Source organism: Taeniopygia guttata, chromosome 37 (assembly GCF_048771995.1).
Source record: "Taeniopygia guttata chromosome 37, bTaeGut7.mat, whole genome shotgun sequence".
NCBI lineage: Eukaryota > Metazoa > Chordata > Aves > Passeriformes > Estrildidae > Taeniopygia > Taeniopygia guttata.
The window spans coordinates 479,707-496,650 of NC_133062.1; the positions used below are offsets into that span (position 1 = coordinate 479,707).

The following is a 16,944-nucleotide window of genomic DNA, read 5'->3' on the forward strand; positions in this document are numbered from 1 at the left end:
CAAAAATCGCCCCAAAATTGCGCCGGAATGGAGGAAAATGCGGCTCCGCAGCGACGCCTGGTGGGCGAAAAGTGCAACTGCAGCGCCAAAGGTGCGACTCAAAATTGAACCGAAATGGTCCAAAATTCAACTAAAAACACCCAAAATTCAACTAAAACCACCAAAAATTCAACTGAAACTGCTCAAAATTCAACTGAAACCCTCCAAAATTGAACTGCAACTGCCCAAAATTGAGCTAAAACCGAGTCCAGGACACCCGAAAAACCCCAAAAACCGCCCCAAAAACCCCAAAAACCGCCCCAAAAAACCCCAAAAAGCGCCCCAAAAAACCTCAAAAACCGCCCCAAAAAACCCCAAAACCGCCCCAAAAAACCAAAAAAAAACCCCCAAAACCTCAAAAACAGCACCCAATCCCCTCCCAGTGCCCCCCAGTTTGTCCCAGTGCCCCTTTAACCCCTCCCAGTGCCCCCCAGTCCCTTCCCAGTTTGTCCCAGTCCCCCCAGTTTGTTCCAGTTCCCATTTAACCCTTCCCAGTCCCTCCCAGTTTGTTCCAAACCCCTCCCAGTGCCTCCCAATCCCCTCCCAGTCCCTCCCAGTTCCTCCCAGTGCCCCTTTAACCCCTCCCAATGCCCTCCCAGTCCCCTTTAACCCTTCCCAGTCCCCATTTAACCCCTCCCAGTCCCTCCCAATCCCCTCCCAGTCCCTCCCAGTCCCCCCCAGTTTATCCCAGTCCCTCCCAGTTTATCCCAGTCCCCATTTAACCCCTCCCAGTCCCCGTTTAACCCCTCCCAGTGCCCATTTAACCCTTCCCAGTCCGTCCCAGTGCCCCCCAATCCCCTCCCAGTCCCCCCCAGTTTATCCCAGTGCCCCCCAATCCCCTCCCAGTTTGTTCCAGTGCCCCTTTAACCCCTCCCAGTTCCCTCCCAGTGCCCCTCAGTGCCCCCCAGTTTGTTCCAATCTCCTCCCAGTGCCCCCCAGTTTGTTCCAGTCCCCATTTAACCCTTCCCAGTCCCTCCCAGTCCCCATTTAACCTCCCCCAATCCCCTCCCAGTCCCCCCCAGTCCCTCCCAGTTTGTTCCAATCCCCTCCCAGTGCCCCCCAATCCTTTCCCAGTCCCTCCCAGTCCCTGTTTAAACCCCCCCAGTCCCTCCCAGTCCCTCCAGTCTGTCCCAGTCCCCATTTAACCCCTCCCAATGCCCCTTTAACCCCTCCCAGTCCCTCCCAGTTCCCTCCCAGTTTATCCCAGTTTATCCCAGTCCCTCCCAGTCCCCATTTAACCCCTCCCAGTTTATCCCAGTTTATCCCAGTCCCCTACCCTTCCTTCCGGCGCACTCGATGTCGAAGCTGAGGAGGCGCAGGGGGGGCAGCCCCAGCCAGGCCCCCTCGGGGGGGTGTCCCCGCAGCGCCCCCCAACTGGCATCCGCCTCCAGCTGGCACAGCGAGGCCCGGGGGGGGACCCCAGACCCATTTCGGGGCTCCCCGGGCCAATTTTGGGGCTCCCCGGGCCCAGTTTGGGGGACCCCAGACCCATTTCGGGGCTCCCCGGGCCCAGTTTGGGGGACCCCAGACCCATTTTGGGGGTCCCTGGTCACATTTTGGGGAACCCCGGGCCCAGTTTGGGGGTCCCTGGGCCTGGTTTGGGGGTCTTTAGCCTCATTTTGGGGGACCCCAGACCCATTTTGGGGGACCCCAGACCCATTTCGGGGCTCCCCGGGCCCAGTTTGGGGATCCCTGGGCCTGGTTTGAGGGTCTTTAGCCCCATTTTGGGGGACCCCGGGCCCAGTTTGGGGGTCCCCGGGCCCAGTTTGGGGGACCCCAGTCCCATTTTGGGGGTCCCCAGGCCAATTTTGGGGGTCCCTGGGCCCATTTTTAGGGTCTTTAGCTCCATTTTGGGGGTCCCCTGGCCGATTTTGGGGGTCCCTGGGCCTGGTTTGGGGGTCTTTAGCCTCATTTTGAGGGTCCCCAGCCTCATTTTGGGGGACCCCGACCCCAGTTTGGGGGTCCCCAGGCCAATTTTGGGGGTCCCCGGCCCGATTTTGGGGGTCCCCAGGCCCAGTTTGGGGGTCTTTAGCTCCGGTTTGGGGGTCTTTAGCCCCATTTTGGGGGTCCCCGGGCCTGGTTTGGGGGTCTTTAGCCTCATTTTGGGGGTCCCCAGCTCTGTTTTGGGGGTCTTTAGCCCCATTTTGGGGGACCCCAGACCCATTTTGGGGGTCCCTGGGCCGATTTTGGGGGACCCCAGCCCCATTTTGGGGGTCCCCAGCTCTGTTTTGGGGGACCCCAGCCCCATTTTGGGGGTCCTTATCTTCATTTTGGGTGTCCCTGGTCCCATTTTGAGGGTCTTTAGCCCCATTTTGGGGGTCCCCAGACCCATTTTGGGGGTCTTTAGCCTCATTTTGGGGGTCCCTGGTCTCATTTTGGGGGTCCCCGGGCCCGTTTTGGGGGTCTTTAGCCCCATTTTGGGGGTCCCCCCGCCAGCGGAACCCCCCCGGGGGCAGCTCGACCCAACAGCAGCCGACGAGCCCCGAGTCTGCCATGAACCTGCGGGGACAGAAATTTGGGGGGTTATGGGGGATTTTGGGGGAAATTTGGGGGGTTTGGGGGGGATCTGGGGGGATTTGGGGGGATTTGGGGGGTTTAGGGGGGATTTGGGGGGTTTTGGGGGGAAATTTGGGGGGTTTAGGAGGGAATTTGGGGGGTCAGGAGGAAATTTGGGGAGCTGGGGAGGTTCTGAGGAAGAAATTTGGGGGGTCAGGAGGGAATTTGGGGGGTTATGGGGGGATTTGGGGGGTTTAGGGAGGAATTTGGGGGGTCAAGATGAAATTTGGGGGGTTTAGGGGGGGGTTGGGGGGAATTTGGGGGGTCAGGAGGGAATTTGGGGGGTTTAGGGGGGATTTGGGGGGTCAGGAGGGAATTTGGGGGGTCAGGAGGGGATTTGGGGGGAAATTTGGGGGGTTTAGGGGGGATTTGGGGGGAATTTGGAGGGTTTAGCGGGGGATTTGGGGGGTCAGGAGAAAGTTTGGGGAGTTTGAGGATGAAATTTGGGGATTCAGCAGAATTTTGGGGGAGTTGAGGAAGAAATTTGGGGGGTCAGAGGGAATTTTGGGGGTCTAGGGGGGTATTTTGGGGCTTTGAAGATGAAATTTGGGGGTTTAGGGGGCCTAGGGGGGTTTTGAGAATGAAATTTGGGGGAGCAGGAGGGAATTCGGGGGGTTTAGGGGGAATTTTGGGGGTTTAGGGGGAATTTCGGGGGTTTAGGGGGGAATTTGGAGAGTTAGGGGGGAATTTGGGGGGTTTAGGGGGGAATTTGGGGGGTCAGGAGAAAGTTTGGGGGGGTTTGAGGATGAAATTTGGGGATTCAGCAGAATTTTGGGGGGGTCGAGGAAGAAATTTGGGGGTCAGGAGGGAATTTGGGGGGTTTGAGGGAGAAATTTGGGGGGTTTTGGGGGAATTTGGGGGGTTTAGGGGGAAATTTGGGGGGTCAGAGGGGAATTTGGGGGGGTCAGGAGGGAATTTGGGGGGTTTAGGGGGGAATTTGGGGGGTTGGGGAGGTTCTGAGGAAGAAATTTGGGGGGTTTAGGGGGGGTCTGGGGGGGTTCTGAGAATGAAATTTGGGTGTAATGAGGAAATTTGGGGGGTCAGAGGGAATTTGGGGGGTTTGAGGGAGAAATTTGGGGGTTTAGGGGGGTTTAGGGGGAATTTGGGGCGAATTTGGGGGGTTTACAGGGAAATTTGGGGAGTTTAGGGGGGAATTTTTGGGGTTGGAGAGGTTTTGAGGAAGAAATTTGGGGGGTTTAGGGGGAATTTGGGGGATTTGAAGATGAAATTTGGGGGTTCAGGAGGAATTTGGGGGGTTCAGGAGGAAATTTGGCATTTTTGGGGTGGGATTTGGGGGATTTTTGGGGTGGGATTTTGGGGTGGGATTTTTTAGGTGATTCAGGTCATTTTTGGGGGATTTTTTGGGCGATTTAAGGGATTTTTGGGGAGGGATTTTTTAGGTGATTTGGGGGATTTTTGGGGTGGGATTTTGGGGGATTATTTAGGTGATTTGGGGGATTTTTGGGGTGGGATTTTGGGGGATTTTTGGGGTGAAATTTTGGGGAATTTTTGGGGTGGGATTTTGGGGGATTTTTAAGGCGATTTTGGGGGATTTTTTAAGTGATTTGGAGGATTTTTGGGGTGGGATTTTTAGGGCGATTTGGAGGATTTTTGGGGTGGGATTTGGGGGATTTTTGGGGTGGCATTTTGGGGGATTTTTTGAGTGATTTGGGGTATTTTTGGGGTGGGATTTTTGGGGTGGGATTTTTGGGGGATTTTTGGGGCAATTTGGGGGATTTTTGGGGTGGGATTTTTAGGGTGATTTGGAGGATTTTTGGGGTGGGATTTTGGGGGATTTTTTAGGCAATTCAGGGGATTTTTGGGGGTTTTTTTAGGTGTTTTGGGGAATTTTTTGGGTTTTTTTTAGTCGATTTGGGGGATTTTTGAGGGATTTTTTAGGCGATTTGGTGGATTTTCGGGGTGGGATTTTTGTGGTGGTATTTTTGGGTTGAATTCCGTTGGTTTTGGGTGCTTTACCTGATCTCGAAGTCGATGTTGGCCTCGAAGGGCGGCGCCGGCTGCACCCCCAAATTCCCCCAGCGCAGCCCCCGCTCCAAGAGCCGCCGGGCCGGGGCCACCAGGCGGGGCAGGGAGACCCCCACCCTGACAAAAAGGCTCTGCAGACCCCCCTGGAACCCCAAAATACCTGTGGGGAGCAAAGGGAGAGGGTCACCCCAAAAAAAACCCCGAAAAAATCCGAAATTGGGCAAAAAAACCACAAAAAAATACGAAATCGCGGAAAAAATCCGCAGAGATTTGGGGAAAAATGACCCCAAAATCGGCCCCCGCCCAACCGGGACCCCCCTGGAACCCCAAAATACCTGCGGGGGGCAAAGGGAGAGGGTCACCCCAAAAAAAACCCCGAAAAAATCCGAAATTGGGAAAAAAAACGCCGAAAAAATCAAAAATCGGGCAAAAAAAACGCAGAGATTTGGGGAAAAACGACCCCAAAATCGGCCCCCACCCAACTGGGACCCCCCTGGAACCCCAAAATACCTGTGGGGGGCAAAGGGGGAGGGTCACCCCAAAAAAAACCCCGAAAAAATCCGAAATTGGGCAAAAAAAACCACGAAAAAATCCCAAATCGGGCAAAAAATCCCCCAAAATCCCACCCCAAAAATCCCCAAAATCAGCCCCCACCCTGACAAAAAGGCTCTGCAGACCCCCCTGGAACCCCAAAATACCTGTGGGGGGGAAGGGGAGAGGGTCACCCCAAAAAAACCCCCGAAAAAATCCGAAATTGGGCAAAAAAACCACAAAAAAATCCCAAATCGGGCAAAAATCCCCCAAAATCCCACCCCAAAAATCCCCAAAATCGGCCCCCACCCTGACAAAGAGGCTCTGCAGACCCCCCTGGAACCCCAAAATACCTGTGGGGGGCAAAGGGAGAGGGTCACCCCAAAAAAAACCCCGAAAAAATCCGAAATTGGGCAAAAAAACCCCGAAAAAATCCCAAATCGGGCAAAAAATCTGCCGAGATTTGGGGAAAAATGACCCCAAAATCGGCCCCCACCCAACCGGGACCCCCCTGGAACCCCAAAATATGGGGGGGGGCAAAGGGGGAGGGTCACCCCAAAAAAAACCCCGAAAAAATCCGAAATTGGGAAAAAAAACCACAAAAAAATCCCAAATTGGGCAAAAAATCCGCCGAGATTTGGGGAAAAACGACCCCAAAATCGGCCCCCACCCTGACAAAAAGGCTCTGCAGACCCCCCTGGAACCCCAAAATACCTGTGGGGAACAAGGGGGGAGGGTCACCCCAAAAAAAACCCCAAAAAAATCCGAAATTGGGAAAAAAAACCACAAAAAAATACAAAATCGCGGAAAAAATCCACCAAAATTTGGGGAAAAATGACCCGAAAATCGGCCCCCACCCAACTGAGACCCCCCTGGAACCCCAAAATATGGGGGGGGCAAAGGGAGAGGGTCACCCCAAAAAAAACCCCGAAAAAATCCGAAATCGGGCAAAAAAACCACAAAAAAATCCGAAACTGGGAAAAAAATCTGCTGAGATTTGGGGAAAAACGACCCCAAAATCGGCCCCCACCCAACCAAGACCCCCCTGGAACCCCAAAATACCTGTGGGGGGCAAAGGGAGAGGGTCACCCCAAAAAAAACCCCAAAAAAATCCGAAATTGGGAAAAAAAATCCCGAAAAAATCTGAAATTGGGAAAAAATCCTGAAAAAATCCCAAATCGGGCAAAAAATCCCCCAAAATCCCACCCCAAAAATCCCCAAAATCGGCCCCCACCCAACCGGGACCCCCCTGGAACCCCAAAATACCTGCGGGGGGCAAAGGGAGAGGGTCACCCCAAAAAAAACCCCGAAAAAATCCGAAATTGGGCAAAAAAACCCCGAAAAAATCCCAAATCGGGCAAAAAAACCCCAAAAAAATCCCAAATCGGGCAAAAAAATCCCCCAAAATCCCACCCCAAAAATATCCCCAAAATCCACCCAAAATGACCCAAAAAATATTCCCAAAAATCACAAAAATAATCCCCAAAATCCACCCAAAATGCCACAAAAATATCCCCAAAAATCCTCCCAAAATGCCCCAAAAATATCCCCAAAATACTAAAATAAAATATCCCCAAAATCCACCCACAATACCCCAAAAAATCCCCCAAAATCCTCCAAAAATGCCCCCAAAATGTCCCAAAAATCAGCAAAAATCAGTTTGGGGTCGTTTTGGTTGATTTTTGGAATTTTTTGGGGCTGTTTTGGAGTTGATTTTTGGGGATTTTTTGGGGCAATTTCAGTTGATTTTGGGGCTGTTTTAGGGTTGATTTTGGGGGATTTTTTTGGGGGTAATTTTGGTCGATTTTGGGTTGATTTTTATTGATTTTTGGGGCTGTTTTGGGGAATATTTTTGGGAGGCTTTTGGGGCATTCCTGGGGGTTTTTTTTGGGTAATTTTGGGGCAGTTTTGGGGGGAATTTTTGGTGTAATTTCAGTAGATTTTGGGGAAGTTTTGGGGTTGATTTTTGGGGCATTTTTGGAAATTTTTGAGGCTGTTTTGGGGTTGATTTTGGGGGACTTTTTTGGGGTAATTTTGGTTGATTTGGGGGCTGGTTTGAAGTTTATTTTTGGGGGATTTTTTTGGGGTAATTTTGGTTCATTTTGGGTTGATTTTTGCTGATTTTTGGGGCTGTTCTGTGGAATATTTTTGTTGATTTTTGGGGCATTTTTGAAATTTTTTGGGGCTGTCTTGAAGTTGATTTTGGGGGATTTTTTTGGGGTAATTTTGGTCGATTTTGGGTTGATTTTTGGGGCTGTTTTGGGGTTGATTTTGGAGAATTTTTTGAGGTAATTTTGGTCAATTTTTGCTGATTTTTGGGTCTGTTTTGTGGAATATTTTTGTTGATTTTTGGAGTTTTTTCGGGGCTGTTTTGGGGTTGATTTTGGGGGATTTTTTGGGATAATTTTGGTCGATTTTGGGTTGATTTTTGCTGATTTTTGGGGCTGTTTTGTGGAATATTTTTGTTGATTTTGGGGGCATTTTTGGGATTTTTTGGGGCTGTTTTGGGGTTGATTTTGGGGGATTTTTTGGTTAATTTTCATCGATTTTTGTTGATTTTTGGGGCTGTTTTGTGGAATATTTTTGGGAGGCTTTTGGGGCATTTTTTAGGGATTTTTTGAGGGGTAATTTTGGTCGATTTTGAGGCTGTTTTGGGGTTGATTTTGGGGGACTTTTTTGGGGTAATTTTGGTTGATTTGGGGGCTGGTTTGGAGTTTATTTTTGGGGAAATTTTGGTTGATTTTGGGGCTGGTTTGGAGTTGATTTTGTTTTGATTTTTGGGGCATTTTTGGAATTTTTTGGGGCTGTTTTGGGGTTGATTCTGGAGGATTTTTTTGGGGTAATTTTGCTTGATTTTGGGTGGATTTTTGGGGCTGTTTTGGGGAATCTTTTTGTTGGTTTTTGGGGCATTTTTGGAATTTTTTGGGGCTGTCTTGAAGTTGATTTTGGGGGATTTTTTTGGGGTAATTTTGGTCGATTTTGGGGTCAATTTTTGGGGCGTTTTTGGAATTGTTTGGGGAATATTTTTGGGAGGGTTTTGGGGCAGCTTTTAGGGATTTTTTGGGGTAATTTTGGTTGATTTTGGTGCAGGTTTGGAGTTGATTTTGGGGGAATTTTTGGTGTAATTTCAGTAGATTTTGGGTCTGTTTTGAGGTTGATTTTTGGGGCATTTTTGGAATTTTTTGGGGGCTGTTTTGAGGTTGATTCTGGGGGACTTTTTTGGGGTAATTTTGGTTGATTTGGGGGCTGGTTTGGAGTTTATTTTTGGGGGATTTTTTTTGGGTAATTTTGGTTCATTTTGGAGTGATTTTTGTTGATTTTTGGGGCTGTTATGGGGTTGATTTTTGGGGCATTTTTGGAATTTTTTGGGGCTGTTTTGGGGTTGATTTTGGGGCATTTTTTGAGGTAATTTTGTCAATTTTTGCTGATTTTTGGGCTGTTTTGTGGAATATTTTGCTGATTTTTGGGGCATTTTTGGAGTTTTTTCAGGGCTGTTTTGGGGTTGATTTTGGGGAAATTTTTGGGGGTCATTTTGGTCAATTTTTGCTGATTTTTGGGGCTGTTTGGTGGAATATTTTTGCTGGTTTTTGGGGCTTTTTTGGGGCTGATTTGGGGTTGATTTGGGGGGATTTTTTTGGTGTAATTTCAGTAGATTTTGGGGCTGTTAAAGGGTTGATTTTGGGGGATTTTTTGAGGTAATTTTGGTCAATTTTTGGGCTGTTCTGTGGAATATTTTGCTGATTTTTGGGGCATTTTTGGAGTTTCTTCGGGGCTGGTTTGGAGTTGATTTTGGGGGATTTTTTTGGTTAATTTTCATTGATTTTTGTTGATTTTTGGGTCTGTTTTATGGAATATTTTGCTGATTTTTGCCGATTTTTGGCATTTTCGTGGCCGTTTTTCCCCGTTTCTGTTTCAAACCTCCCCCTGTATTCCCGAATTCCCGTTGGAATTTCGGCTTCCCGAATTTTGGGTTTCACTCACTCTGTTTCCGGACCAGGGTCAGCCCCAGGACGTTTTTGGGGCTGTTTTGTGGAATATTTTGCTGATTTTTGGGGCATTTTTGGAATTTTTTGGGGCTGTTTTGGGGTTGATTTTGGGGTGGTTTTTTTGGGGTAATTTTGGTCGATTTTTGCTGATTTTTGGGGCTGTTTTGGGGAATATTTTTGCTGATTTTTGGGGCATTTTTTGAGTTTTTTTGGGGCCGTTTTGGGGTTGATTTGGGGGGATTTTTGGGGGTAATTTTGGTCGATTTTGGAGTGATTTTTGTTGATTTTTGTGGCTGTTTTGGGGAATATTTTTGGGATGGTTTTGGGGCAGCTTTTAGGGATTTTTTGGGGGGTAATTTTGGTTGATTTTGGGGGAATTTTTGGTGTAATTTCAGTAGATTTTGGGGCTGTTTTGGGGTTGATTCTGAGGCATTTTTGGAGGTAATTTTGGTCAATTTTTGCTGATTTTTTGTGGCTGTTTTATGGAATATTTTGCTGATTTTTGCTGATTTTTGGGGCTGTTTTGGGGAATACTTTTGTTGATTTTTGGGGCTGTTCTGTGGAATATTTTTGTTGATTTTTGGGGCATTTTTGGGCCTGTCTTGAAGTTGATTTTGGGGGAGTTTTTGGTGTAATTTCAGTAGATTTTGGGGCTGTTTTGGGGTTGATTTTGGGGGATTTTTTGAGGTAATTTTGGTTGATTTTTGGGGCTGTTTTGTGGAATATTTTGCTGATTTTTGGGGCATTTTTGGGGCTGTTTTGTGGTCGATTTTGGGGGATTTTTTGGTGTAATTTTGGTTGATTTTGGGTCAATCTTTACTGATTTTTGGGGCTGTTTTGTGGAATATTTTGCTGATTTTTGCCGATTTTTGGCATTTTCATGGCCGTTTTTCCCCGTTTTTGTTTCAAACCTCCCCCCGAATTCCCGAATTCCCTGAAGGAATTTTGGATTCCCGAATTTTGGGGTGTCACTCACTCTGTTTCCGGACCAGGGTCAGCCCCAGGACGTTTTTGGGGGGCTGAAATTTGGGGTTCCCCCCGCGCTGCTCCCGGCGCAGCGCCGCCTCCAGCTCCCGCTCCAGCGGCTCCAGGTGCGCCTCGCCCGCTCCTGAGGGGAATTCACGGAATTCCCGAAATTCCCAATGAGATCACGGGGAAATTCACGAAATTCCCGGAATTCCGGGTGAGATCACGGGGAAATTCACGAAATTCCCGGAATTCCGGGTGAGATCACGGGGAAATTCACGAAAATACAGAAATTCTGGCTGGAATCCCGGGAAAATTCCCGAAATTCCAGGTGAGATCCAGGGGAAATTCACAAAAAATACCGAAAATCCCGAAATTCCGGCTGAGATCACGGCGAAATTCATGAAATTCCCAATGAGATCCCGGGGAAATTCCCGAAATTCCTGAAATTCCAGCTGGAATCCCGCCTAAATTCCCGAAATTCCCGCTGAGATCACGGCGAAATTCCCGAAAATCCCGAAATTCTGGCTGGAATCCCGGGAAAATTCCCGAAATTCCGGGTGAGATCCAGGGGAAATTCACAAAAAATACCGAAAATCCCAAAATTCCGGCTGAGATCACGGCAAAATTCACGAAATTCCCAATGAGATCCCGGGGAAATTCCCGAAATTCCTGAAATTCCGGCTGAGATCACGGCAAAATTCCCGAAAATACCAAAATTCCGGCTGGAATTACGGCAAAATTCACGAAATTCCCAATGGAATCACGGCGAAATTTCCAAAAAATCCCAAAATTCCTGCTGGAATCACGGCAAAATTCACTAAATTCCTGGAATTCCCGAAATTCTGGCTGGAATCACGGCGAAATTCCCGGAATTCCCGAAATTCCAGCTGCAATCACGCCCAAATTCCCAAAAAATCTTGAAATTCCAGCTGGAATCCTGCCCAAATTCCCAAAATTCCCACTGAAATCCAGGTGAAATTCCCGAAATTCCCAAAATTCCAGCTGGAATCCTGCCCAAATTCCAAAAAAATCCCGAAATTCTGGCTGCAATCCTGCCCAAATTCCCAAATAATTCCCAAAATTCCAGCTGGAATCCCACCCAAACTCCCGAAAAATCCCGAAATTCCCAAAATTCCCACTGGAATCCTGCCCAAATTCCCAAAATTCCCGCTGGAATCCCGCCCAAATTCCAAAAATTAAAGCTGGATCCCGCCCAAATTCCCCAAAATCCCAAAATTCCTGAAATTCCAGCTGGAATCCCACCCAAATTTCCGAAATTCCCACTGCAATCCCACCCAAATTCCTGAAATTCCCGAAATTCCAGCTGGAATCCCGCCCAAACTCCCAAAAAGTCCCGAAATTCCCAAAATTCCGGCTGAAATCCGGGGTGGATTTTTGGGATTTTGAGCCGTTTGGAGCCATTTGGAGCCATTTTGAGCCATTTTGAGCCATTTGGAGCCATTTTGACGGGGATTTTTGGGTTTTTTTTGCAGGAATTTTGGGGTTTTTGGGGTCGGGGATTTTGGGGTGAATTCGGGGGATTTTGGGTCTCACCTGGGGGCGCCAGGACGTAGAAGTAGGGGCTGAAGCCGTGCAGGTGCTCCCAAATTTCGGTTTTTGGGGTGGATTTTTGGCATTTTGAGGGATTTTGACGGGGATTTTTGGGGTTTTTTGGGGATTTCGGGGTCGGGGATTTTGGGGTGAATTCGGGGGATTTTGGGTCTCACCTGGAGCAGCTGAAGCTGCACAGGAGCTCCCAAATTTCAATTTTTGGGGTTGATTTTGAGCCATTTGAGCGATTTTGACGGGGATTTTTGGGTTTTTTTGGGGTTTTTTGGGGTTTTTTGGGGTCGGGGATTTTGGGGTGAATTCCGGGGATTTTGGGTCTCACCTGGGGGCGCCAGGACGTAGAAGTAGGGGCTGAAGCCTTGCAGGTGCTCCCAAATTTCCATTTTTGAGGCGGATTTTTGGGATTTTGAGCCATTTTGAGCCATTTTGACGGGGATTTTTGGGGTTTTTTGGGGGATTTCGGGGTCGGGGATTTTGGGGTGAATTCGGGGGATTTTGGGTCTCACCTGGGGGGACCAGCACACACAGGAGCTCCCAAATTTCGATTTTTGGGGTCGATTTTGAGCAATTTTGAGCCATTTTGACGGGGATTTTTGGGGATTTTTGGGGTTTTTTTGGGGATTTCGGGGTCGGGGATTTTGGGGTGAATTCGGGGGATTTTGGGGTCTCACCTGGGGCGGCTGAAGCTGCACAGGTGCTCCCAAATGTCAATTTTGGGGGTCGATTTTGAGCCGTTTTGAGCCATTTTGAGCGTTTTTGACGGGGATTTTTGGGGTTTTTTGGGGGATTTCGGGGTCGGGGATTTTGGGGTGAATTCAGGAGATTTTGGGTCTCACCTGGAGCAGCTGAAGATCCCAAATTTCGATTTTTGGGCTGGATTTTGAGCCATTTTGAGCCATTTTGAGCCGTTTTGAGCCATTTTGATGGGGATTTTTGGGGTTTTTTCACAGGAATTTTGGGGATTTTGGGGTCAGGGATTTTGGGGTGAATTCGGGGAATTTTGGGTCTCACCTGGAGCAGCTGAAGATCCCAAATTTCGATTTTTGGTGTGGATTTTGAGCCATTTTGAGCCATTTTGAGCCATTTTCAGCCATTTTGACAGGGATTTTTGGGGTTTTTTGGGGGTTTTCGGGGTCGGGGATTTTGGGGTGAATTTGGGGGATTTTGAGGCTCACCTGGGGGGACCAGCACACACAGGAGTTCCCGAATGCCCATTTTTGGGGTTGATTTTTGAGATTTTGAGCCATTTTGAGCCATTTGGAGCCATTTGGAGCCATTTTGACGGGGATTTTTGGGGATTTTTGGGGTTTTTTGGGGGTTTTTGGGGTCGGGGATTTTGGGGTGAATTCGGGGGATTTTGGGTCTCACCTGGGGGCGCCAGGACGTAGAAGTAGGGGCTGAAGCCGTGCAGGTGCTCCCAAATGCCCATTTTTGGGGTGGATTTTTGGGATTTTGAGCCATTTTGACGGGGATTTTTGGGTTTTTTTCGCAGGAATTTTGGGGTTTTTGGGGTCGGGGATTTTGGGGTGAATTCCGGCGATTTTGGGTCTCACCTGGGGGCGCCAGGACGTAGAAGTAGGGGCTGAAGCCGTGCAGGTGCTCCCAAATTTCGGTTTTTGGGGTGGATTTTTGGCATTTTGAGGGATTTTGACGGGGATTTTTGGGGTTTTTTGGGGGTTTTTGGGGTCGAGGATTTTGGGTTGAATTCCGGAGATTTTGGGGTCTTACCTGGGGGCGCCAGCACACCCAGGACCTCCTGAATTTCGATTTTTGGGGTGGATTTTGAGCCATTTTGAGCCATTTTGACGGGGATTTTTGGGGTTTTTTTGGGGATTTCGGGGTCGGGGTTTTTGGGGTGAATTCCGGGGATTTTGGGTCTCACCTGGGGGCGCCAGGACGTAGAAGTAGGGGCTGAAGCCGTGCAGGTGCTCCCAAATTTCGGTTTTTGGGGTGGATTTTTGGCATTTTTAGGGATTTTCACGGGGATTTTTGGGGTTTTCTGGGGGATTTTGGGGTCAGGGATTTTGGGGTGAATTTGGGGGATTTTGGGGTCTCACCTGGGGGCGCTGAAGCCGCACAGGAGCTCCAAATTTCAATTTTTGGGGTCGATTTTGAGCCATTTTGAGCCGTTTTGAGCCATTTTGAGCCATTTTGAGCAATTTTGATGGGGTTTTTTGGGGTTTTTGGGGGATTTCGGGGTCGGGGATTTTGGGGTGAATTCGGGGGATTTTGGGTCTCACCTGGGGGCGCCAGGACGTAGAAGTAGGGGCTGAAGCCGTGCAGGTGCTCCCAAATTTCCATTTTTGGGGTGTATTTTGAGCCATTTTGATGGGGATTTTTGGGGGTTTTTGGGGTTTTTTGGGGGTTTTTGGGGTCAGGGATTTTGGGGTGAATTCGGGGGATTTTGGGGTCTCACCTGGGGGTGCTGAAGCCACGCAGGTGGTGCCAAATACCCATTTTTGGGGTCGATTTTGAGCCATTTTCAGCCATTTTGAGCCATTTTGACGGGGATTTTTGGGTTTTTTTCGCAGGAATTTTGGGGTTTTTGGGGTCGGGGATTTTGGGGTGAATTCGGGGGATTTTGGGGTCTCACCTGGGGGGACCAGCACACCCAGGACCTCCTGAATTTCGATTTTTGGGGTCGATTTTGAGCCATTTTGAGCGATTTTGAGCGATTTTGACGGGTTTTTTTGGGGGTTTTTTGGGTTTTTTTGGGGTCAGGGATTTTGGGGTGAATTCGGGGGATTTTGGGTCTCACCTGGGGGCGCCAGGACGTAGAAGTAGGGGCTGAAGCCGTGCAGGTGCTCCCAAATGTCCATTTTTGGGGTGGATTTTTGGCATTTTTAGGGATTTTGACAGGGATTTTTGGGGGTTTTTCGCAGGAATTTTGGGGTTTTTGGGGTTGGGGATTTTGGGGTGAATTTGGGCGATTTTGGGGTCTCACCTGGGGGTGCTGAAGCCGTGTAGGTGCTCCCAAATTTCGGTTTTTGGGGTCAATTTTGAGCCATTTTGAGGGATTTTGACGGGGATTTTTGGGGTTTTTGGGGATTTTTGGGGTTTTTTGGGGGATTTCGGGGTCGGGGATTTTGGGGTGAATTCAGGGGATTTTGGGTCTCACCTGGAGCAGCTGAAGCTGCACAGGTGCTCCCAAATTTCAATTTTGGGGGTCAATTTTGAGCCGTTTTGAGCCATTTTGAGCAATTTTGAGCCATTTTGAGCAATTTTGAGCCATTTTGAGCAATTTTGATGGGGTTTTTTGGGGGTTTTTGGGGTCGGGGATTTTGGGGTGAATTCGGGGGATTTTGGGTCTCACCTGGGGGCGCCAGGACGTAGAAGTAGGGGCTGAAGCCGTGCAGGTGCTCCCAAATTTCCATTTTTGGGGTGGATTTTTGGGATTTTGAGCCATTTTGACGGGGTTTTTTGGGGGATTTTCGCAGGAATTTTGGGGTTTTCGGGGTCGGGGATTTTGGGGTGAATTCTGGCGATTTTGGGTCTCACCTGGGGGCGCCAGGACGTAGAAGTAGGGGCTGAAGCCGTGCAGGTGCAGACAGACGCTGTGCCCCTCCCCCGTCACCCCGAACATCCGCAGGATGGGGGAGGGGTGGGGCCAGCCCGGGAACCCACGGGGGGGAACCCCTAAAAAAGGAGATTTTGGTAAATTTTGGGGAATTTGGGGGATTTGGGGGATTTGGGGGAGGTTTGGGGTGATTGAAAGGGATTTGGGGGAAATTCGAGGGATTTTTGGGAGATTCGGAGGATTTTGGGGGGATTTGGGGGGGATTGGGGTGATGGGAGGGGAATTTTGGGGGGGTTTGGGGGATTTTGGGGTGAATTTGGGGATTTTCCGGGAAATTAGAAAATTTTGGGCTTTTGATGTGGATTTTGGGGTTTTTTTGGGATTTTGGGGGAATTTGGGGGATTTTCTGGGGAAATTTGGGGGATTTTGGGGTGAATTTGGAGGGAAATTAGAAAATTTTGGGGTCTTGAGGGGGATTTGGGGCATTTTTGGGGGAAATTTGGGGGATTTGGGGGGAATTCGGGGGATTTTGGGGGGAAATTACAAAATTTTGGGCTTTTGAGGGGGATTTGGGGCATTTTTGGGGATTTTTGGGGGTCTCAGAGGGTATTTTGGGGGATTGGGGCGATTGGAGGGGAATTTTGGGGGAGTTTGGGGGATTTGGGGGGGATTTTGGGGTGAATTTGGGGATTTTGGGGGAAATTTTAAAAATTTGGGGTTTTGATGTGGATTTTGGGGATTTTTTGGGATTTTGGAGGGATTGAAAGGGATTTGGGGGCATTAGTAAAGATTTTGGGTGGAAATCAGAAAATTTTGGGGTTTTGAGGGGGATTTTGGGGATTTTTTGGGAATTTTTGCCATTTGGGGCAGTCTCAGGAGATTTGGGAGGAAATTTGGGGGGGTTTGGGGGATTTTGGGGTGAATTTGGGGGATTTTTGGGGGAAATTAGAAAACTTTGGCGTTTTGAGGGGGATTTGGGGCATTTTTTGGGAGTTTTGGGGGTCTCAGAGGGGATTTGAGGGAGATTGGGGTGATTGGAAGGGAATTTTTGGGGGGTTTGGGGGGTTTTTTGGGGGAAATTTGGGGATTTTCATGGAAATTAGAAAATTTTGGGGTTATGAGGGGGATTTTGGGGATTTTTTGGGATTTTGGGGGTCTCAGAGGGGATTTGGGGGGAATTTGGGGTGATGGGAAGGGAATTTTGGGGGTTTTTTTGGGGAAAATTTGGGGGATTTTAGGGGAAATTAGAAAATTTTGGGGTTTTGGGAGGGATTTGGGGCATTTTTTGGGGGGATTGAAAGGGATTTGGGGGAAATTCGGGGGATTTTTGAGAGATTTGGGGGATTTTGGGGGGTTTGGTGGGGATTTGGGGTGATTAGAGGGGAATTTTGGGGGGCTTTTTGGGGTGAATTTGGGGGATTTTTGGGGGAAATTAGAAAATTTTGGCGTTTTAAGGTGGATTTTGGGGCATTTTTGAGATTTTGGGGGTCTCAGAGGGGATTTGGGTGGAATTTTGGGGGGTTTGGGAAATTTGGGGGGATTGGAAGGGATTTGGGGGAAATTTGGGGCATTTGGGAAGAAATTTGGGGAGATTTGGGGAATTTTGGGGGGAAATTCGGGAATTTGGGGCTTTGAGGTGGATTTTGGGGATTTGGGGGGATTCCAAGGTGATTTTTGGACTGAATTTGGGGGAATTTTGGGGTTTTTGGGATGAATTCATGTCCGGGGGTTTTGGGGTTTTTTGGGTCAGTTTTTGGGGTGAATCCGGGGGAATTTTGGGGTTTTTGGGGT

At 48.8% G+C, this 16,944-nt stretch overlaps 1 protein-coding gene across 1 annotated transcript in view; it reads right to left on the minus strand.

Annotated features, from left to right (window-relative positions):
* The window catches only part of LOC115491844 (DNA polymerase delta catalytic subunit), a 76,800-nt gene that overhangs the window by 50,745 nt on the left and 9,111 nt on the right, over positions 1 to 16,944 (minus strand). The window contains exons 4-7 of the mRNA XM_072921562.1: positions 15,135 to 15,272; positions 10,075 to 10,206; positions 4,573 to 4,741; positions 1,316 to 2,538 (exon numbers count right to left, since the gene is read on the minus strand). Coding sequence (XP_072777663.1) covers positions 1,316 to 2,538; positions 4,573 to 4,741; positions 10,075 to 10,206; positions 15,135 to 15,272 — 1,662 coding nt within the window. The remainder of the gene's footprint in view (positions 1 to 1,315; positions 2,539 to 4,572; positions 4,742 to 10,074; positions 10,207 to 15,134; positions 15,273 to 16,944) is intronic.